The 24,062-nt window shown below is 37.3% G+C and overlaps 1 protein-coding gene across 1 annotated transcript in view; it reads right to left on the bottom strand.

Moving 5' to 3' along the window:
- Positions 1-24,062, bottom strand: part of LOC122809199 (alpha-tectorin-like) — a 1,556,410-nt gene that overhangs the window by 1,481,135 nt on the left and 51,213 nt on the right. Inside the window, exon 2 of the mRNA XM_044080507.1 lies at positions 9,984-10,059. Within this exon, the coding sequence (XP_043936442.1) occupies positions 9,984-10,023 (40 nt within the window). The 5' untranslated portion in view covers positions 10,024-10,059. The remainder of the gene's footprint in view (positions 1-9,983; positions 10,060-24,062) is intronic.

Here is a 24,062-nt window from a genome sequence, read left to right as displayed (position 1 = left end):
CCCTAGGGCATTTATAAGCCTAGCCAGAATGTGTTTGGCTTTCGCCACCCATTTTAAATTTATTTTGCTATGCCCTTTTTCGAGGTTAGTATACTGTGCCTCTGTCTAACAGTAACACAGAAGTGATACCCGGGGTAAACCTACGATCTCCCATCCACTCATCAAGATTCCTCTTGAAGAGAGTCAATGAGGGACTCTGCCTAACCTGGACTGGGATTTTATTCCAGAGTGAAGGGAGCCTCTGGGTTGTGAATCTGTCCCTCTAGCATGTCCTATTTATTTCATTGCTGAGGTTCAAGTCTCTCGAGTGCGTAGCTCGATTGGATTTGGATTTTCTGAGGTGCAGCATGTCCATTAATTTCGGGTTGGACATGAGCTTGCTTATTCTGTTTCTTGTAACATATAGGTATTTTATATATGGACATACGTACTGTATGGGACTATTACATAACATAGGGGTCATAAGTATGTCCTACTATCGCAGGACATTTCACATTTATTATGATTTTGGTATGGACACACCTGCCTAGAAGGGGACTGTCCCTCACAATGCAGGACAGGTGATAACCCAAACCATTGGGCTAGGCTTGGCAATTGGCGGCACACTAACATGATGCTTTTCACTTCTACTTAGTATAAATAGCAACACTACAATGGGATACGGGCACAGGGTTTTAAATATCTTTGTTTGAGGGACGGGGACTCAATATTCAGCTATGTGCCTTTGTATTTACTTCTTATTGTGGTGTTTGCAATGATGTCTTGTATGCTTTGCATACATTTCAGTATCCGCGGACACTGACAGGAGTGATTACTATTAGAGGCAGGCTGTACTAGTCAGCATTTTAGGTTGTGCATATGCAGCCAACATGTTCACGCCTCCGTGCAGAGCTTGGACACATCCCCTGCACTTGTACATGTTTCCTATGCACGTGGCCATTACGGCAGCGCACCTTCATTAATATGCATGTGGTGCTGCTGCACCATCTCTATGCCGCACGGTCGGAGCAAGGCTAACGCTGTCCTTGTGCTGAGCTTCATGAATCCCGGGGAAAGACATTTTATTTTTTTCTGGTGTCACAAAACTCCCCAAGGATCTTTAGTCCGTTTAATATACATAACCCCCCCCCTCCCGAGTGCTCTCCTGAATAAAAACTAAGTCATAAAAACAAAAATTTATGAGTTTCTGTTCTGTTAGTAGGCAAAGCCAGCCCAGAATTCTCCTACTGCTGTAATAATAACTGAATCCAGGGACACTGCAACATGAGGATAAGGACAGATCCCTTCTGGATTTACTAGTTCAAAGGATTTCAGATTTTCTTTCATGTGGCTTACAATGCAGATTCTTACAATTGGCAAGAATGACCTAATCACATTCCCCGGTGTTTTAATGGATTCCGTTTGCTTAAATATCTGACTCGTTCTCTTAATGCAATTCACATTGTGACATAATGCAATAAATACATGATGCTTTCTATATGGGTACAATGATTGGGTCTATATCATGTTGTCGAACTCTTAAAAGTTCAAACTTCATATGGTCGACACCATATGATCGAACTTTTAAAAGTTTGAACGTTTCAACGGAGATCTCCGTACAGTGCGGAATGGGAAGATTTCCTTTTTTTGCAGTGTAGTGCGATCTCGGAGTTGGTATATTTAAACAGAGGGGTGTGTATGGGGTGCAGTTCCCCCCACATGGGGGTGCAGGGGGGCTTGACCCCCTTACCCCTTTCAGGTAGGTTTTTTCCTTTGGTTTATTTTTTTGTACATTTTCAAACTTTTAAAAGTTCGATCATATGGTGTCGACCATATGATGTTCGAACTTTTAAAAGTTCAGTTATGTAATATAGACACCAATGATTACCTTAGAGCAGCCCAGCAAGTTTTTAATTTTCTTAACGAAGAACTATTTTTAATCTAGCATTCTGCAATCTGTCAGAATCCATTTTAAATGTCCAGCAATGCCAACTAAAATTAGAACACATCACACAATGTTTCTGCAAGGCATTTGATGTATCCTGCTTCTTAATCCCGTATGTATATTGGTAGAGCCTACTCCTTAAAGAATTATGTGTTTTGTCCACATAAAAAGTGCGGCAAGGAAGATATAATACACAGCAGTCTACACCTTTAGTACCACAACCCCATTAGGGGCTATATCATAGGGAAGTTAGATAATATAAAGTTGGTACCTTCTCACATATAAGGATCCTGCCCACGAATATCGCATTTTTTCATACCCTTACCAGCCGTACAATTAGTTCTGACTTTGCCCTTTTCAAAGCACTTTTTAACCACTTTGAACAGAAATTTAGATCCATCACCAATCATTTTGTGATCTCTGTTGGTTCATAAATAGGATCCCAATTTTTCACCTTTGGATTCCCACCTACCATACTATTATACTGGTACACCATCACCTTAGCATAATTGTCATCCTTTATATGATGAATTAAAACTGTTTCTGGATACCTTATAATAGGTGTAAATTTAATAAATCCTTCTATCAAAATTTCACCTTTAGGGCTGTTAACTAAAGCCTCTGGATAGTCCCGGTCTAAGAATAATTTTAATAAATCTGTTTTTTTTTATTTTAGAAAAAGTGTAACCTTTTACTAGAGTTGCACTGACAAATTTTATTGGATGCAGTCAATCATCCAGGAATTAGAGCATGTCTATTAATTTTTTATTGCATTTGAAAATGGTTTCACTATGATTAATTATTGACATAGCTCTTTTGTTTTATTGAGGGACTGGGTAGTTTTGAGCATGTGACAAAATTGATTTAATCATACTTAAAGGTGTTTTTATGTATTGTTTAGCATTCTGACAAAGTTTTTTTTTCAAGGAACGAAAGCACTAAACAAGTTTTTGACTGCTCCGATGAATGACACCTTTTTTTTTTTTTTTTTTTTTTTTTTTATCATTTTAAATATGAAAAGTGTATATTGAGTAACAAAAGCTGCTATCATTAAATGTTATTAATCCACAGAAGGGCACAAGTAGTTGGGGATTGAACCTACTACTAGAATTTTTTTCAAAATGCTAAGAAACCACTTTTATATGAAGAGATGACTTGCTTTAGAAGCAAAACAATAAACACTATAAAAAATACATGTGCTGTTTCATTGACGTAAGGCCAATAAATGTTATGCAATCAGTTCAAGTAAATCACAATTTTTTTTTTTTATATTTAAGTGATGATTAGGAATGTAGTATTACAGCCCCATAGTAAATAATTTGAATATTTATGGTTATATTTGTCTCTAAATTAAAAATAAAACTGGCATCGATCAATCCTTGAACATATAAAATCCAAATTAAAACATTTGCATCGGATATATTTTGTTTGTGTCTTTCGGCTTTTCCCGGTTAGGGGTCGCTACAGCAGAACTCCGGTCCGCTAATGATTGGTAGTGGATTTTTACGTACCGGGTTACCAGCCCTGACGCACAACCTTCAATGAAGGCATGCCACATTCACGTATGCCTCCACACAGAAGACACTCTAGCTGAGAATCAAACGGGACAACGTCTTGCTATGAGGCGACAACGCTACCGCAGCACCACCACCGCACTTCCTTGCATCGGATATATAATTAGGAAAAATAAAAAAAAAATAATAAAATGAGGAGCTTTACCTTGCCACTGTTTATTAATGATGATTATACCATGATCCCCCCAAAACGTGCACGCTGATTGGCCAGCGCGCGTTTGTTTCGAAGAAAGATACTAATGGAAAAGGTCCTTTTTCCATTAGTATAACTGCTTTTCGTTTTTTAACTGATCTGTCAGCTAAATGGGTTTAACATAAGCACAAGCTAAAAAAAAAAACGGAGAGTTAAACCCATTTAACATAGCGAGGGCAGTAAAAAAAAAAAAGTAGAAGATGCTTTCTCCGTTGCTTTTTGCTCATTTTGTATGTACCGCGCGCCGCAGCAGCTCAGACAGCGGATGCCAGACATCTGCGGAGGAATAGTAACAGGCATTATATGCCATTATTTAAGAAAAGTAACAGTTTATTTTCTTAAATAATGTCATGGTATAATAGCAATAACACGCCCTGGGTTGGGTATGCTAACCATCTTTATTTGTTTGGCTTTATTTCTCGCTTAAAACCAAACGCCAACCAACCGCGTAACATTACATTACCCACACCCCCACGCTATGATGACTATTTTATTATTGTAGGCTCAGTATACGGGTCTTTGTAGAATGACCACCATGTTGTAAAGATTCATCTAAAATTTTATATGATAGCCACGCGTAATTACAGGTTTATCCATTTTGGGCCACAACCCCCACATGAGTTATACTAGCCAAATCATTTGTCTGATCAGGTCACTTCCAGCTTTTAGGCTTTCTTTAAATAATCTAGTAAAATACACAGTTCGTGATGATTTTTTACGTAAGAAAATATACAGTTTTGTCATTTCTACCCTTTTTGTAGATTACAGACAGGCTTTCCTGAGATGCTCCCTAAAAAACATGGCTTGGGTATTAAGTGCATGCTCATAGCTTAATCATTGATCTTCCCTGTTTTGAAAGACTATTTGCATATTTGGAAACAAGGTAAGCCCGTTTTATTATTTTTGTGTGATATATTTTTATCTTGACAAGTCACTTTGCCCTTTTGATTGGCTGCCAGGTCCCTGTGTCTACATGGTGTTCCAACAGCTGGGTAGAGCTGGCTTAGTGGTGAACATGTCTCTAAATTGTATAGTACTGTTTTAATTCTCCTGAACCTGGGTTGGGGATAATTGCCATGACAACGCTACCTCATCCACTTGGGCATCATAACAAGCCTCACTGAAAAGGTCTGCCACAAGATCCCTTTCAGATTTTTTCTGGAATCCCCTGCACATGCTGAGTTTATGGAGTACCATGCTAGGGTTTCATCATGTTAAGATGGTAAAGTAGGAATTTTTGCCCCCTACTTGATGACTGCACTACAACCATTACTTACCTTCCTTACAACAATGAAACACCATGGCCATGCTGCTTAAACCTTATTTTGCTTAATAGAAGCAAGTATCACTGCCTTTTGTCTGAGAGTATATTCGTGGTTTCTGTCACTCCATTCATATCAGACATTTAGTTACAGTTGTGTTTGTGCTCACTCCATTCATATCAAACATTTAGTTACAGTTGTGTTTGTGCTATGTGCCAAGCACACAATCTCCCTTAGCTTAGTCCCGAAAGTCAGTAATATTCCACAAGAAACAGTTTATGGAAATCACATTGCTCATAAATTGAGCCCAGAGCCTCATTATCCTGCAGCTATAAAGTAGATGAAATGGGGAAAACTGGTGTATTATTGGGACACCTCCATATATGCAAAGAGCAGGTAGGGTAGGTAATTGTCCCATTTCTGTTTAAAATTGTTTGGGGATAATTGACCGCATGGTCTTAACACTAAATTTAAACCACTCAACTAAACTGTTTGTTTGCAGAAGGCAAGGGGTAGTTTCTGAATGATTAACCCAACAGTGCTTCCAGAAACTGGTTAGCAGGGCAGGTATGAAGTTAGCTCCTCTGACAATATCTACAGAGCAACCTATACTCTGCTGAAAATGTCTACCCGAATATCTACCTCATTTACTTCCTCAGTAGAGGACAAAGTCGCCAACCCAAGGTATCAGTTTACCACTACTAAGATGTAACTCTTAACCTGTGGTGTTAATTGATATGACAAAATATCCATGGATACCTTTTGATATAGTTCTTCAATAATAGAAAAATGCATCAAAACAGCCTTAGCTTCTTCACCTTCCTTGCCAACATTTTGGCACTACTTACACATCTTACATTACTCTGTCAAAGGTCTGCAATTCCTGGGCAAGAAAAATGTTGCAGAAGCTTTCTTTTTTGTCTGTTATACTTACATCTAGTAAAATGAATACCTTAAACACAAGCTGTAGGAGTTTTCACTGCACTCGACAATTTTACTCAAAATAATCAATTATTAGTAAACCTTAATACATATTCTGTTATATTTTTTTCTCCAGTTCAAACAGTAAATTATATGCCTCCAATCCTAGTCATAGTTAATTTGAATAATGCAATCCTTAATCTAACATTAGAGTATGCAATTTCTTCTGGACAACATACTAAAAAGAGGTTTAACAAAATACTTGCACAGTTAAAGCTATGTTAAGGGCTTGTATGTATGTTTGCACTATTAATATATGGAAACACCATATATGCTTTATTTTAATATCTTGTTATTGTTGTTACTTTAAAAAAAAATTGCATGTCAGTATTGTACTTTATGATTGTACTTTGTTAATTTCTAGAGCTTTTCTCCCTGGCCTCTGCTGAAAATGGGCATCTGACCCAGTCAGGCATTCCTAGTCACCAAATGTCAGTAAATAAATAAATATTTAAACATTGTACCTCACTTTTCTCCATAAGCCAATGGAAATATAACTAGGAATGTTCTCACCCCTAATTAGTGCCTACCATTGCTAATCTTTCAGACTAGTGCGATATATACATATATATATATATATATATATATATATATATATATATATATATATATACATATATATAAAATACAAATGGATGAAAACAAAATATGTAGATCTGTCTTGCTAGCACGCTCGCTCAATCACCATTGTGAGCTGCTAAAGTGTTTCAGCCTTGCTCTACCATATCTTTACAGTAGGACAATGTCCACAATTAAGGCAAAACTACCAGTTAGTCAAAAAATACACACTCTTAGGGCCAACCAAGATGTTGTTTTACCTCTAGCCAGACATGAATTTAAAACTGTTACTGGTGGAAGATCATTTACTAGGCTGGGGACAGCCGTGTGAATCACTTACTCAATACAGTAAGAAGACAACAGACATTGACTAGATTTAAAAACTAACTGAAAGAGCAGCTGCATAAGGAAGCCTCTAGTACATGCTTCTGTGATGTTGGCTGCATATCTTTACTGGTAAAAACTATAACCACTTTCTTGTGTATCTTTATTTCTTAATGTTAAGAATGGGTTCACTGCTGGTGATGTATCATACTTTTGTTAGTTGTAAACCAGCAATGTATATTTGTATAAATCTGTCCTCTTAACTGTTTTCCCATAGAGGCCTACACCAAACAAACAAAAAAAAAATGGTCAATTTACCAGTCCACTTACATGTTTAACAATTTAAAATAAATAAATCATTAAACAGATGGCCTTAAAATGGAACATCATGGCCAATGGGCAGAAGTGCCCAGTGGTAGGCCTTTTGGACTACCAACTACTATACCATGACTTCCTCTAGCACTCCCTTTAGACGTCTGTGCAATAACCTGTTGTGCTGGTATACTGACTCCCACCACCCATGAGAATTATTAGCTTCCTTAACTACTTCCCTCTAATGTGTTAAGGTGGGATCTGAGGGACTTGACTGTCCTCTCACAGCTCTCTGTGATTGCCTCCACTTTCCCTTCTGTAAGAAATTCATATTTACACTTATTACTACTAACAGATCCCATTCTAAATCCCAAAGCCTATAGCACCGATGTTCAGAATGTTGAAAGGACAATACTGAAAGCTGATAATCACGAACAGCCAATGTTTCCAGGGCAAGTAAACATTTGCCCAGCATGTGATAATATGCCCTTTTCCTCACTGTAATGCGATCCTGGAGTTGAATATATAGTTGGGGGGGTGCAGATCCCCCCCATTGGCAGGTGTTGGGGTATAGCCCCCCACCTAGGTGTTTTTTTACATAGGCCGGTGTGTTGAACTTACATGATGGACAAGTGTTTCCTTTCCCTGAGAAAAATCGGCCATTCAGAATTGTCAGCCTTCAGCATTCTCGTTTCAAGATTCTGGCATTCAGCAGTCTGGGATTTGGGACTGAAAGGTAATCCTTACTAACTACATCTTGCCCTGAAGCAGTCCCTTCCACAGGAAATCTGGTACATTTTGACATCTGTGTCTCAAATTTAGACTTGTTGCTTTTATCAATCTCTTGTCCCTCCTTCCTATTGCCTCATGGCTATATACATGTGCATGTAGCTACATGTACATATGGTACTGTCATCTACTTGGGCATCTGCCAGTATATCGACCAAAACTTTCAGCTACTTCTGTTCCTGCTCCTTCTTCCTTCTTCCCAGTCAAAATAAACTATATGCCCAAAGACAATCTATTCACCCAAAGACACTATACAACTGTTCACTGTTGCTGTATTGCCAGGTATGCATAATGCTGAGTGGCACTCTGGGCTGAGGGGTTTACCTCAGTCTCTGTGCAGAGCTAACAATTTTCAAAAGAGCACCTCTGCTAGCCATGGCAGCATAGACAACCACGCTCAAGAGGTCTCCAAGAAAGTGAATAGACCATAGTCAGTTCATAGAGTGCTGGGAGTGCAGGTAGACAAGTATAATCTTATGAAAGTATGTTTCCAAATTCTTAAGACTTCTTGCCAAAAGCTCTAAGCAAGTCACTTAAGCAGACAGTGTTTCTGAGTTGCTGAAGTAAAGCAGTAAAAACTCATTTGTGTTTAATGTGTTTCTCCCGCTAAGACAAGCAAAAATATATACAAATAACTTGACTAATTACTACTACCACTGTCTGCCATGAAGAAGAATAACTGTGTATGAAACCAAAAATGTTAATGTTATAATACATTATGTTTAAGTTGTATGTAGTGATTGTTTTTTCTATTGTATGAGTGATGCAGGATCATAGCTTATTGTCCTTATTATAACTAGTTTAATCAACTCATGATAGGTAACTGTCCTAACAGGTTATTTTTAATTGATGGCTTTTAGTATGTATATAAATGGATTTGAACTGACCATCAAATTACGACTGATGAAGAGCAAATTTTTTTCTCAATGGCTAGGAATAAATAACCTTTTTCTTATCTTTTAAACTGTGAACTGTGGTTTTATTTCTCTAATTATTGTACTATTTTATATTCTGTATTTAATGTTTAGTGTATAATTGAGGAGCTTTTCTCCCTGGGCCTCTGCTGAAAAAGGGCAACAGCTCAGTCAGACTAACCCGGACAAAAAATGTCAAATAAATAGATAATAAATAACTTTGTATGATCCTACACTTTTCATTTAATTGCACATCTATCTGTGGTGTATTCTACGTAGCATAATTTGTGTTTGCATTTTAAGTTAAACAAATTGTGAGTGTTCTCTTTCCTGTGTTTACAGCTTCTTTGTAGGGTGGTACCAGATATCAATATTTAAGGGAGATTTTAAAAGCCAGATTGAAAAACAGATTAAAACTCTGGGCTTTGGAGTGTCCAATTTATTTGTAGTGGTATGGGTAACCCAATGTTGTTTTACAGGAATGACTTCATATTATGGTCTTGCAGTTATCACTTCTATGGAGTAAATGAAATAAGAGTTGGAAAAGCTTTTGAATTAAAATTAGCATAAATCGACAAGACAAGGGTCACCAGTAAAAAAAAAAAAAAAAAGTAATAGAGTGACTCCAGTAAGGAAAAACAGATTTCTGTGTTACAGTAGCCTGGCAGCTTTTTAAAGAAAATACACAAGTGACATTCCTTATCACATTATACATAAAGATCGTTTTCACATCTCACAATTTCCCAAGCCATAAATCTTCTGTAGGCCTGGGGGGTGACAACAGAAAGCTTCCTTTGTGACAACATTATAAAAGTTAAAGATCCAAGAAAAAATATCTTTGTTTAAAAAATGCAAGAACAACAAGAAAAAACATGCAATAAAGAGAGAGAGAGAGAGAGAGAGAGATTTGTTTCCTGCAGTGGCCTGTTGAAACAAAGTCTCATGAATACCTTGAAATGATATTCTACAGTTTATATGTAATGAACTTCCTGTATGCCTCTCAAAAACAAATACAATGATTTCTTTCTGTCATAAAAATAGAACTATGACTTCCCAAGAAAAATAAAATATTTATATAAAATAGCATTACGATATTTATGTTGCGTAACTAGCAAAGCATACAGAGTAGTGAAAATAGTTTATATCACTTACCTAGTAAAACAAAATGAACTGTGAGTATTGTGATCTTCATTATTAAAGAGAGTTCATCCCAGTGTTGTGGAACAACCTGAAATAATCATACCACCCCTAATTAGACATGAAGTACACAAACATTAAAATTATTAAGAAAGAGAGAAGCATTTTCCTTGCTTGAATTACTCAGCATTAACAATCAAACTCTTAACTCAAAAAATGTTATTTGCCATCCATATAAGAAACAAGACAGAGTTGTATTCATATCATAGAACATAAGAGACAGAAGCTATAGTATTGTGGTAACAGAGGCACGTTTGCTCAAGTTTTACATGCTGTTTAAATTTATAGAATCGTAGTGTATTGTTGACGTACACTTGGATGGTTGTCACCTGGATGAACTTAAACTGACTGGTTGTCTGTTTGCCAAAATCTAATTACTCATTTACTGTTGCACATAAGAATCATTGCCACTGTGGTTTATTTTTTTTGTTTTTGTTTATTTCCATTAGTTTTATTTCATCCAATTAGGTTTCAAATATTTTCCTGTTGATTTTTAGTCGAATGCTTACGTTGTTATACACAGTAATTGTTATTAGTTAAAAATAGGCATATATATACAGACATTAAAAGTATATATGTGTGTGTGTATATATATATATATATATATATATATATATATATATATATATATATATATATATATATGTGTGTGTGTGTGTGTGTGTGTGTATATATATATATATATATATATGGGTTCATATCAAACCCACGACACGTTGAAATATCGAAAGTGACTACACCGAAACGAAACAATCGACATTTCAAAACATCGACAGTACAAGTATATGAAAGGACAGCGCTAACATGGGTCCTGCAAGGGGGAAGTAGTATGGGTACAGTATCATATCATATCCTTTAATTAACAGAAAGTGTATCCATTTATTTAGAAAAGCAATTAAGACCAATAGTTGATTCAACTCCCTCAATTCTAAGAGATACGCAACAATTCTTAGAGACTTTAGCACCACTTAGTATGAATGGTGAGTTGAAAGAAACAGATTATCTGGTAACTTTAGATGTTAAGTCGCTCTTTACCAGTATACCTAATGACATAGGGATAGACTTCCTGAGGTTATATCTAATTCAGAAGGGACTGAATAGCAGCCAAGTGATTAGAATTACTATGTTGATGGAATTAGTTCTTAATAATAATGTTTTTACATTTGAAGACAACTATTTCTTACAAACAACAGGAGTCGCGATGGGTACACCGTGTGCCAATTCATATGCCAATTTAGTTTTGGCATATTGGGAGTGTACCTATATTCTTGAACATACATTTTTTTCAAAACATATAAAATATTACAAGAGATTTGTAGATGATCTCTTTGTTATATGGGGAGGTGAACTGGACATTTTAAGAGATTGTATCACTTATATCAATGGTACCACAACCTTTCTTACATTAACAAGTGAAGTTTCACAAAATAGAATAGAGTTTTTGGATGTACTACTGAACAAAGAGCAAGGGGTCATACATACAGAAGTCTATAAAAACCTTGTAAAAGAAATGCATTTTTGCATCGGGATACTATGCAACCACCCCATATACACAGGAATGTAGTGAAAAAGCAGGCATTAAGATGTTCTAGATTGACCAGTGACAATGTGAATTATAGTGAAGCCATAAATAGTATACAGAGGGATTTCGTGAAAAGAGGATATCACAAAAAAAATCTCAAGTCCCTACATGAAATTAATCGAGAAGAAGATGGGCGCCCATATATTAATAGAAATAGCCCCTCGAATAAAATAATAATAAAAAAAAACAATAATACTAACATTAAGATAATAATTATTCCATATACGAATAATAATAATGCCATAACTGATGTAATTAAGAAGAACTGGGGAATTCTGATGTTAGATGAAGGAATAAGGAGCTTGATAGATAAGCGTCCGAGTTTCAGCTACAAAAATACCAGATCATTAAAAAGAATCCTCTGCTATATATGAACACCGTGAAGGGAATATATCCCTTTCTGCTAGGAAGGGAACCTTTCCTTGTCATAATTGTAGTCAGTGCAGTTATATTCTGAGCACTAATGTATTTGAACACCCAGACACACATGCCCAATATGAATTTGACCATTATGCAAGCTGCAAATCTAGGAATGTGATATATTTAGCTATTTGTCAAAAATGCAGCAGTTTTTATGTGGGAACACCAATAGAACATTAAGAGAAAGAATAAGAGAACATGTTTATGCTATTAATAGAGAGAGTGAGACAAATGCTCTAGCTAAACATGTCCTTCAGAAAGGTACAACACGTAACTTCAAATTTTTAGTTTTAGAACATATATACACTACTGAGAGATTGGGTAATATAAGTAACTTAACAGAGAAAGAGGAGGGAAGATGGATAATAAAGTTACAAGCAGACAGTGGACATGGTCTCAATGATAGGGTTTCATTGAAGCCATTCCCGAAGGATCGCCCCTTGAGACACTGAATGGTCAGAATATAAGCATACCCTCTGTGATTACATAACGATATGATTACTTAAATAAGAACAACATGATAAGAAATTGAGCATTAGCTACTAGTTATACCCATTTTTCAGCAGTAACTATAATAATAAACATAGATTATATATATATATATATTTTATATTTTTTATGCTTTTATATATATACTTGTTATATAGGTGTACATATATGCATATTTATTGTCCGCACATATGTGTGTGTGTGTGTATATATATATATATATATATATATATATATATATATATATATATATATATATACTTTTAATAGGACACAAGCTCCGGAGAGCTATTTACATGGATGTAGGAAATGTTTTCATGTTTAAATGAAGTGTTTTTGTAATGGTTTTTAATGATTTTAATGATGAGAATGTCATGCATTTTACATTAGTCTTTCCATTGGTTAACACTGATAGCCTATAGTATTTAAAGATTCTTATTTTATCAATTGTTTTAAAGTCTGAAGAAGCGTCCTTGGAGATGCAAAAGCACTTACTTTTGCAGCAATAAATTTATATCAACGTTTCCCAAAAAGGTTTGCTTCGATTGTCGTGGTGTGCCTGTCATTCTCTGATACATGTTGTGTTTAGATGTTGAAGACTTGACTAATTCCCTGATTTGCCTGTCGAGAACAATGAGGGATTTTTTTCTGTTGTGCATCCTCCCATGTTCATCTAGACAGGAACTTCTTCCTTCTGTTGTATAGTCTATTTATGCCAGGGGTCCACCAGCATTGCTTGTTTTTCTGACTTGATCTGGATTTAGTTCAGTCAGGTACTGCCATTTCTTTGCAGTTGTGTAAGTGGTTGCACAGGGCATTTGTGTATACATCTACATAGGCCTCCAGGTTTTTGGGGTTGGGGGAGCTTTAAAATTACTATTGCTATCAATTAATAGAAGGTAATTTGCCTTGGAACAATTCTTTTGTGTTTTAGGGTTTGATGGGGGTTCTACCATTAAATTTATTTCAAAGGAGACTGATTTATAATCCAGCCTTACCAATGAAGACATTGGACTGTTGGGTGGTATGATGCTCCCCCATGTTTCTAAGTACTATGTCATGGATATTTGAGCCCCTAGTAGGACTGCAGACCAACTGTTCCAGAGCATTTGCAATAACAAAGTCCAGGAATCTCTAAGCCTGCATGTTAGTGATCCTATATGTATCCCAGTTTATGGAGGGATAGTTAAAATCAGTTTAATGTTTAGCCTAAACTTCATGTGTTAGGCTTAATGATAGTTGATTCTAGTAACTTCAGGTATGTAGAGCTGTTTTCAAGGTTCATGGTTGGGGACCAAGCAATGATATGGTGGAAAATTTTGCCTATGGTCAGTTGGACATAGAGTAGCTCAAATGAGTCATCCTGCTTGACCAAACTCAAGGTGTGATTGTTCTTCATGTAAATGGAAACACATCCTCCTTTTTTCTTCCTTTTCAGAGGGTGATCTAAATGTGTGATAGGCATTGTAACCATGCACTGTTTGGGTTCTTTCTGCAGCCTGAAACATGTCTCTGCAACTGCACAAATGTCAGCATTCTCCAGGGTGAAGAGAGCTTCCCTGTAGTGCAATTTCTTGTTAAAACTCCTAACATTGAGCAGTAGTACTTTCAGCTTGGCATTATAGGTTCATGGGTTCAAAGGTTGGTACTAGGCTATTGGCCCAAGGGCCTATACAAGCCTAGCCATAACAATTCCCTGGCTATTTCTTCCCGTGGTACTTACTTCCCTGGACCCCTGTCTAGCAGGACAACTGATGTGATCCCAAGGTGAATTTCCTATCTCCCATCCAATCATCAAGGTTCCTATTGAAGAGGGCCAAAGAGGCGCTCTGCTTGACATGTTTGGGCAGTCTATTCCAGAGTCTGGGGAGTCTCTGGGTAAGGAACCTATCCTCCAGCATGTTTTGTTTATTGTGATGACATGGTTTAGATCCCCAGAGTGTGTGTCTCTGAGGGATTGGGATTTCTTTAAGTGTAGCATGTCCAACAGCTCTGGGTTTGACATGGCCTTGTATGTTAAGCAGAGATCGTCTTTGAGTAGATGATATGTGACAGAATATAGGTGGAATTTTTTAGATGGTCAGCATAAGGGATCTGCTTTAGGCCTGTGATTCTTTTAGTGAGGTATTTCTGCAGCCTTTCTAGTTGTTACATTGGTAGGTCTGTGGCTTGGTACTGCCTAAAAAAAGCACTGTGGGGTGGCTATTGCCTTGACCAGTATTCAAAAGCTTAGCAGCAACAGACACAGACCATCTCTGGCAAAGTAGTGTGGCCTGTCTATCATGTCATCCCAGGCTCAGAAATACTGGATCTCCTTGGAATGACACCAGTAGCTAAGCCAATTATGGTAGTCAGTCATTTTCTTTTTGTATCATTCTTGGTGAGGGTAGACAACTGTTCAATTTGATGCTCATACCAGCCTGTGACATCTATTCAGAGAGGTCCATCATGTCTGTCTTCATATAGTCCAGGGAGGTACATCTCAGGTCACTGACAACCACATGGACTATGACTGAGTCATGCTGGTACTTGTGATTAAGTGACTTGAGTGTCTACGTGATCTGGCATATCTTTGGTCCTGAAAAGCAATTGACTGTAACCCTATCTTTATCTAATCTGGTGAGGGTGGACATCTGTGTGGCTTATGATGGAGTCTCCTATAATCAAGATGTTCAAATCTGTGGTGTTTCACCTTAGGAGGAGTGTTTGTGGAGACAATGCGGTGAGTATTTTTATGTGTAGTGGTTGGTGCTGACTTGGTTTTGTTTGCATTAGGTTTCTGAAGGCAGCATATGGGAGGCCTCTGAGGTTTTAGTAAGTTGCTTGCTAGTACCTCTGCATACGTGGGTTTATGTGTTGAGACCTTATTTATTGAGGGAAATGATGTGCATGTGCTGACAACATGTCAGCCATTTAATTTGTTAGTATGTGAGAGTCATGCCTCAATTGTCATAGTGTAACTACATCTCTCACATACTGTATTTGTTTCTTTCAGGATTAAATGGTTGTCAGTATACATGAGACAATTGCTACATTGACTCAGGATGCCCATGTCTACCAGGCTGCCCACAGATGTAGCAGAAAAGCGCCCATCCATAGTTACAGTTATTTTGCTATGGATTTAACCAGGGAGAGGAGTGGGGAGATTTAACTGGACTGGGATGATAACACACGATGAAGAATGGTTGCTGTACCCATTGTAAACTACAGCTATCCAATAATGTGATGCTGCTCTGTGCACAACTCAGGTTCACCCAGAGTGGCCAGGGGACTGGGCAAGGTTGCAGAGATAATTATTCTAAGGGACATTTTAACTTGATAGCATTTGCATCTATACAGGGCACTACTAACTGCTGCTGTGCTGAGATCAGCCTAGCACAAACACTGAGCTTATATAGAATCAGATGAACAAGTTTTACAACAGCAAGCCTCACAGACCAATCAGGAAAACACACAATAAGCTTTTGGCCATCAGCTCTCAACACAGATAGTTTTACTAAGGCACACATCTGCCACAAGACTGCAGTAAAAAAAAAAATCTTAATGTAGAAATGTTGGTTTTAGAGCTCAATGCAGGGAAATAACACTAACCTAGTCAATTCCTGAACCAGTGAAAGTCTGGAATGAAAGAGTAAAAGATGACCCCATTTTGGACCCATTGTAAAAGCATATTTTGAATATTGAGAGGGAAGGTGGGTAAGATACCCCTGCAGGAATTATGTTAAAGACAGTTCCTGACTTTTGCTGCATCAGGATGTGCTAGATTAGTTTCAGTGAGACACTAAATTACAGCTTGTATATGTGTGTGTATATGTGTGTTTATGTGTGTGTCTATCTGTGTGTGCATGTGTTTATCTTTCTGTCTGTGTGCATGTATGTGTCTGTCTGCTTGTGTGTGCATGCCTGTGTGTCTGTCTTTCTGTCTGACTTCGCAAGCACGTGTGTGTGTGTGTGTGTGTGTGTGTGTGTGTGTGTGTGTGTGTGTGTGTGTGTGTGTGTGGGGGCGAATGTGAGTTTTGTGTAGTATAAAACATCAATATCCAGATACATCAGTAAACATAGCCTTGATTTTTATATATCAAAACTTAAAAGAAACTCAAGAAAAAAACTGAAGCAACAATGATCACAACAGAAAAATAAATGTTTTCCTTTTTGCAGTTAATGTTTAAAAGATTCCCCAATATTAAAGAGCTTCTATAAAATTAGATATAATAAACATCCTTTCTAAAACTGTATACTAATAGAAATGAAATTAATAGTTTTATGAAATAGTCATTCATTCCTATTGTAAAAATATCCCTTTATGCATTAAAGATGATATCTAATTTATTTTGTGCACAAGTAAAGAAAATTGTACTGTCACTACAACAATTCTTAATAAAAAGGTGATGTTAGTCTAGACACAGTCTTATAATGGTAGGCATTGCATGCCAGATGCTCAAAGTTTTTACCTGAAAACACAACTGCATCAGAGAATCAAATTATGTCGGTCAGTTATGTTTTTATTTTCTAGGTTGTACATATGTTTAAATATAGGATGTCTAACAAAGTAGCATGTAGCCTTCTCATTTATCATGTTCTTCATAATGTGATATATCCATGAGGTGAGAATCCAAAAAAGAAAAAAAAATGAACACAAACACATTGTCAATGTAGTTATAATTTTAGTGAGAACACATTAAGATTAGAAAATTCATTCAGCACTACAATTTAATTCTGGTAGTTTCAAGATTAGTGGGGTAGTCTACCTTGCCAAATGTTCAATGTGTCCTGCATTTTACATTAGAAAGATAGAGCAGATTTATGAACACATTTATGACATCAACAAAAAAAGAGTAAGAAAAATGCTTTGTATAAACACTTGTTAATGTGTGAGAATTTTATGAAATTCTTTTTAGCATGTTGGATATTGTGGTTTCTGACCAGAGATGGGACAATTGTGAGCTGCACCTACAATACAGGGAATTACTATAGCAGCTTAAATTAGATGTCTCAATTAAACCAGATATTCATAGGGTCATAGGTAAGTACTAGGCTAGCTGTCCTTATGGGCAATTTTAAGCCCATCCAATTTCCATGTCAAAGTTGAGACTCAAACACTGTACTTTATGTTTGTGCAGTAAACACTTTAACCATTATTCCAACCTCCCAACCTTAATTAATGAAAACCTATCAATCAATTATGTACTGAAGATGGGAGCAGCTGAACATACATTAATTATATTATACTTTACTATTTAATATTAACTTATAAAGATTTATACACTACATATATTATTTTTCATTACATTATTTTAATTTAATATTTATTGTATGATGACTGGTTTTAGATGAATTTGTTGTGTGATATGATATGTCTTTAAGAATTTGATTGTAACTATTGGGGCACATTATCTACATGATACTTAAATACAGGAATGTACTAACTTGATTTAGTTCTGATGACGTCCATATACTATGAATGGATGAAAGTGCTCAACTTTTTAATGAATACATTTTGTTTTTTGGATACAATATCGGTTCCTTCCTGACTGTTCCTAATACTTCTGATATTTACTGGAGGATATGATTATGCATTTGTTGGTATTATGTTTTAGGTCATGGTTTTGATATCAAATATTAATTTAGGACTGGCCTTTTGTAGGATCCTGGTGACATTTGGGAAGTTTATGACAGCACCAATTTTGCAGTCATCTCTAAATATAGTCAGCCACAAACCTTTAATATTAGCTTTATCCTCCAAGAGGTAAATGCCAAAGAAGTGTGACCCAAAGACTGAAACCTTGGCACTCCAGAAGCCAAAGGTGTTTTGGAGGAGGTAGAGCCACCCACTCTTACTTCTTGGGTTATACTAGTTAGCCTGTTTGCTATCCATCACTCAGTTTGAGTTTGAGATTAGACTTGGCATAGTCTCTAAATACTGAGGTTAAGCTGGATGCTTTGGGCATCAGTCTTATAGTGAATGTGACTGACTTATGGTCCAGTTTGACCAAGGAGGATGTTAACAGATGGTTGAGAGCAGAGTTGCTACATACTAATGAGGACCAAGCTGAGGATTTTATTACACTTGGTTGGGATAAATACTAATTGATCCAAAGAGATTGAATTGATGAAGTCCAGAAATTTCTAGGCATTCATGTTTGAGGAAGCATAAGTCTTCCAGTTTATGGATGGATGGTTGAAGTCTCCTAGCAGAATAGTGCTTGGATTAGTGCATAGGGACTTCATACTAGTTAGGTAGGTGGTTTGTGCTGAGGAGGACATAGAGGGTATCTATAATTAACCATGATATGATAAGGATTTTGCTTACAGTAAGTTGAATGTAATGGAGTTTCAGGTTATTATCTTGCCTATCAAGTCTAGAGATGAGATACTTTTAATGTAGCCGTATTTGCCTTTAGTGCATTTATCTAATATGGTAGGCCTGTAAAAGTGATAGGCATTGAAGCCCTACACTAATAATGTACATTTACTGGTCCTGGACCACATCTCAGTGGCACCAGATAGTCAACTGACAGTAACTATCTTTATGTGCAGACTGGTAAGTTTTATAATGGAGTCAACAACGATGAAACTATTAGATTATTTGGATGTCTGTCTTCTGGGATTTTGAACTGAGTCAGTGTATTTGTTGCTGGATCCTACCTGTGGTCTCTGCTTGTGAGGCTTCCTTCTTGTGCTACATTTCAGAGGCTATTCTGGTTTTTGTTGCTTACTTTTAAGAGCCTCAGCATATGAAGGTCTATGTATTAGTCTTAGCTGCATGTGAATTGTTTAGTATGGTGTTATGTGGTACTCACAACCTGCTTGTTATTTGTAGTGGATTTGCGTGAGGGCTTTACTTCTGTTAACAATATATGACTACAGCTCTCACACACTGTGTTACTTTGTTTAAGTAGTACTTGATTATCAGTAAACAAGAAATAATTGCAACATTGATCATGATTCCCATTTTAACCAACCTGGTTACAGAGACAGTTGGAAAGTGCAAACCCATGTTTCCATTCTCTTAATAAAGTGGGTTGAAGTGAGTGGGTAGTGTCAAGGTTAGGGTTTGAGTAACTGGATTGCTGTCTGTATAAAATGAACAATTAAAGTCTACTCTAGAAGAGCAGTGCACCTCTTTGCAGAAATCAAAGGCTCTTCGCATAACATCTATTAGGTACACTAGGCATTTGTAGAGTTGGTTACATAAGAAAGTTAAGTGCATGCATCTGTAGAGTAAGCAGTAAACATGGCTGCACACTGAGCAGCATCACACAGATGACAAATAGCAAAATGACACTCTTCAATGTTCAGCAGTAATCCCAAAACAAAACTCTTTAAAGGTCTGCAGTAAACAAAACAATACTCTTCAAAGGTCTACAATAATCCCAAAACAACACTCTTCAAGGATCTACAGTAATCAGCTTTAGAAATGCAGAAACAGCCATACCACCGTATAAACACAACAGAACATTTTTTATACCAAACAGTAAAAAAGTACAGTAAAAGTGCACAAAATAGCAATTAAACTGTATAATCCACTAGGCAATTATTAAATGCAATAGAAAGCAGTACTTTCTGCTGTTTAGATAAGGAATCATCTTAAATTGCCAACTCCAGTAATTTCAAATCATATGCTCAATGCTTGGCCTACTGGATTAAGATAACAGGCAAGTTGCTTCATATTTTTAACCCAGCAGGACAACTGAAATAACCAATAGAAAATTACCTAGAGAGTCAGCCAAAATACCTACTTCTGGAAAACAGCAGCAATTTATTTCTCTGCTATAAAACTAATAGCATTAGTTTTTAGAAACTAAACTTGCAGGAAATATCTAATATAGCAGTGAAGCAACACTTTAAAAATGCAGTAACAGCCAAGCCACTATATAAGCACAGCAGAACATTGTTTAACCAAGCAATGAAAAGGTACAATAAAACTGAATAAAATAGCACTTAAACTGCATAATTCATAAGGCAACTGTTGTGTTACATAAAACAGTACTCTCCTGCATTGTAGATGAGGAAACAGCAAACAACTCAAAATGCCATTGTAGTAAGAATCTTTTGTGTTCAACATCTTTGTATCCTGTATAGGAAGGGATAAAATGTGAAACTGCATTGCGTGCAAAGAAATAAGCTAAAATGAGTTGTTTTTCTTGTAAGGAATTTGCTGACCAGAAAGGAATGCACATATGCTACTTTGGTACAGGCACAGGCCTATCTTGGGACTGACCTCTGACCAAGGAGGAGTGCATAGATGTTACCTTGATGTAGGCACCAACTTATCTTGTGTCTGACTTTTTTACCATCTAAGGCTCCAGTGAGTGAATTTATAGCCTTGACTGAAATTCCTTGTCTAGTAACCAGCTGCTGTGTATGCACAAAAGAGGGTATAAAAACCCATGTAAAGTGTGTAGAAATTAGACTGCTGGCAACCAAGAACTTTGTGGCAGGTCTCCATGCATGTAAAATAAACTCTTTTGGCCTACCTTTTTGCTGCGTGATTCTTCCAGTATATGTTAAGAGTATTAAAATCTTTTGACATTTCTGGCAGAACGGGCCACCTCTTCATGGTATGAATCGCATAAGAGGGACTGAAAACCTGTACAGGAAGGGGAGAACCCTTGAACGGAAAGACCTCCTAAGAAGTCGTAAGTAGAGGCCAGTCACTCTTAGATTCGATCCGTGGGACGGTGAAGAACAAGGGCGGAAGATCCGCAGTAAGGTAAGCTTTTTTATTTGCAAAAGTTTTTTTATTTAAAAGGGACTAGTCATAAAGGAATTTCTTTTGTTTAAAATTTTACAAAAGACCGGTAGAGATCTCAGGAAAAGGAAACAGTTTTTCTTTTAAATAAGAAAAATGGGAACAGGAAGCAGTTGTTGTGTTAGGAAGGGCTGCTTAAATAAAAGGACTGAGGATGAGGAATATATGTTTAAATTACATCCGAAAAACTTGAAATATATAAAAAAATGGAAGAAAGACTATGGGTTTAGTGGTACCTTGAATAAATCAGAATGTCAAAATCTAGTGAGAGACCCGGACACAGGAGGTAAGGTTAAGAAACAAAAAGGTAGGATTTCCTCAAGCACAGAAATGGTTAGAAGAAGCTAATAAGAGACATAGGAACAATTTTCAAATAAGGAGATGGTGGCTCGAGTGCAAAAGATGCATTTTTGTCCGAAAAGAGGATGACGAGACATCTGTTGCCTGTCGAGACTGACAGCCCCGCCTTGTATCCCGGGTTAGAAAAGACATGGTTAGTCCACCCCAGTATCAGGAAGATGACACAGAGAATCAGGATAAAACTGTACCCTCCGTAGTACTGACAAAACAAGTAGGTGAAACCCTGGAACTCCGAACCGTAATATAGATAAATCAGAATGGACGCGTAAGGAAGCTGAAATGCAAGAAGATGAATTAAATATAGTATCTACAGACTCATATCCCCTTATAGAAGTAGCAAACCCACAGGCAGGAACACCCGGTCAAGGTCCCACTATTTTAGTTTACCGACCTTGGACACGGGAAGACATCCGAAAAGCTGTGGAGGGCATACCACACCCAAAATTAGACATGACTAAATTTTGCGACATTGCAGGTATGATGGAAAGTTACAAATTAAATTCCGTTGAAGTGGAACAGGTAATACGCCAAATCTTAGGACCAGATTGGCACTTAATTTGTGGGAATTGGGATCCCCTAACTAGGACAAATAGTAAACCACGTGCCTTTGAGTCTGAATCATATAAGACACAAACACAGGACATGTTAAAGCGTATTATGAAACAGTGGAAGCCTAAGGCAGATTGGACTTGTATTAATCAGTGTGTACAAACTGAAGATGAAAAAGTAGATCATTATTTACAAAGATTTAACCAGTGCTTTGATAACCATAGTGGAATAGACAAACCACCCAATCAAGAAAAGGATTCACCTTATGAACAACAGTTAAAAAATGCCTTTTTAAAAGGATGTAGGACTGCAATCAGTAACTTCATTCACAAACATATGATAGACCATAGGACGGCATGTCTGCAACCCTTACTGGAGTATGCAAGACATGCAGAAAAATATTTAGAAGAAAGGAAAAGGAAACAAGCTCAAACCTTTACGGTGAGTGAAGATGGGACACTTATGCTACTGCAAGGTCCGACTAACAGGGGTAGAGGAAGGGCAGAGGCAGGGCAGAGGAAGAGGGAATGTGGGACATTCCGAAGACTATGAAGGCATACAGAAAAGAGGAGAATGTTTCAAATGTGGTAGAAAGGGACATTTTGCCAGGGATTGCCGGTCTTCTGAAAGAACTAAAACCACCCCGGATCATGAGTCAGCATGACTATATGATGGTGGTGGAGGTGAATCAGACCCAGACAAAAAGGCTGATGGGCCAGACTCAATAAGGCAGAGTGAAGAGGAAGCTTTTGAGGACATAAACGAAGAGGGTAAGGGAGAATGTGCAGGATGGGAGAATGGAATGACTGATTTTTCAGACGAAGGCGAATATCAGGTTGTTAATTTAACAGCGCTGGCTTTAACTATGCAGCTAGTGGCACAACCGATTATCACACTTCAAGTGGAAGGGAAAGATGTAGAATTTTTGTGTGATTCAGGGGCCTCCAGGACCCTGCTAAAAACCTCTGCAGTGCCATCTGATGTAACTTCTGATGACTATGTATTAGTCAAGGCAGCCAATGGCCGCATTTATAAAGAACCACTATCTAAACCCTTATGGTTCACGGACCCTGAAACTAACCAAACTATCAGATTTCGAGTCATTATTTCCAAAATTTGCCCTGTAAACTTATTGGGGAGAGATTTGATGCACGTGTTTGGCATAGCAGCTGTGCCGACTGCATCAGGGATTCTAGCCAAACGAGTAGAAATTCAAGATGTTATGTTGCAGGTGGGGCAGGGTGATTTACACCACTGGTACAGTAATGATCTTGTCGAAACTGGACCACAAAATGTAGTAAATGAGCTAACTAATTTGGCCTTAAGCAAATATGGCACACAACCACCAGTGGTAGCTAAACAACTACACTGTACAATGTACTACAGAAAGTATGTAGGACCAGACGACAAATATGAAGAGCAATTCTTTAAACACAAGGTCACAAAAATCTTGTTACAAAACCTATATTGGGATAATGCAGGAAATTCTGCAGTTACATGCAGTCTTACAAAAGATATGCAGTTACTTTTTCGCAATAATTCTATTGCACATGTCTCTGTAACAAGGGAAGAACAAATGGCATGGTATCTGGTGGGAGGAAAGTTACTGAATGGGCTAAAATGACGCCAGAACAGTTGGCATGTAAAGGCGACAGGTACAAAGACTAAATTGGGTCACCCAGGCTAGACCAACAGTGCACCTCCAAGACAGGCTAACGCCACCCGGGAGGGCCATTCTGACTATATCTCCTAACCCTGCAGGAAGAATTAAAGTTACAATCAGTGCCAGACTCCTTATGGTCCCACGGCAACATGACATTGGGCTAATAAGAACAGCAGGACAGGTTAAAATAACTCCAAAATCCGACTTTAGACCTCACAA

The sequence above is a fragment of the Protopterus annectens genome, chromosome 8.part0, assembly GCF_019279795.1.
Source record: "Protopterus annectens isolate FY-2018-M chromosome 8.part0, PAN1.0, whole genome shotgun sequence".
Taxonomy (NCBI): Eukaryota; Metazoa; Chordata; order Ceratodontiformes; family Protopteridae; genus Protopterus; species Protopterus annectens.
This window is presented reverse-complemented; position numbering and strand designations above follow the sequence as displayed.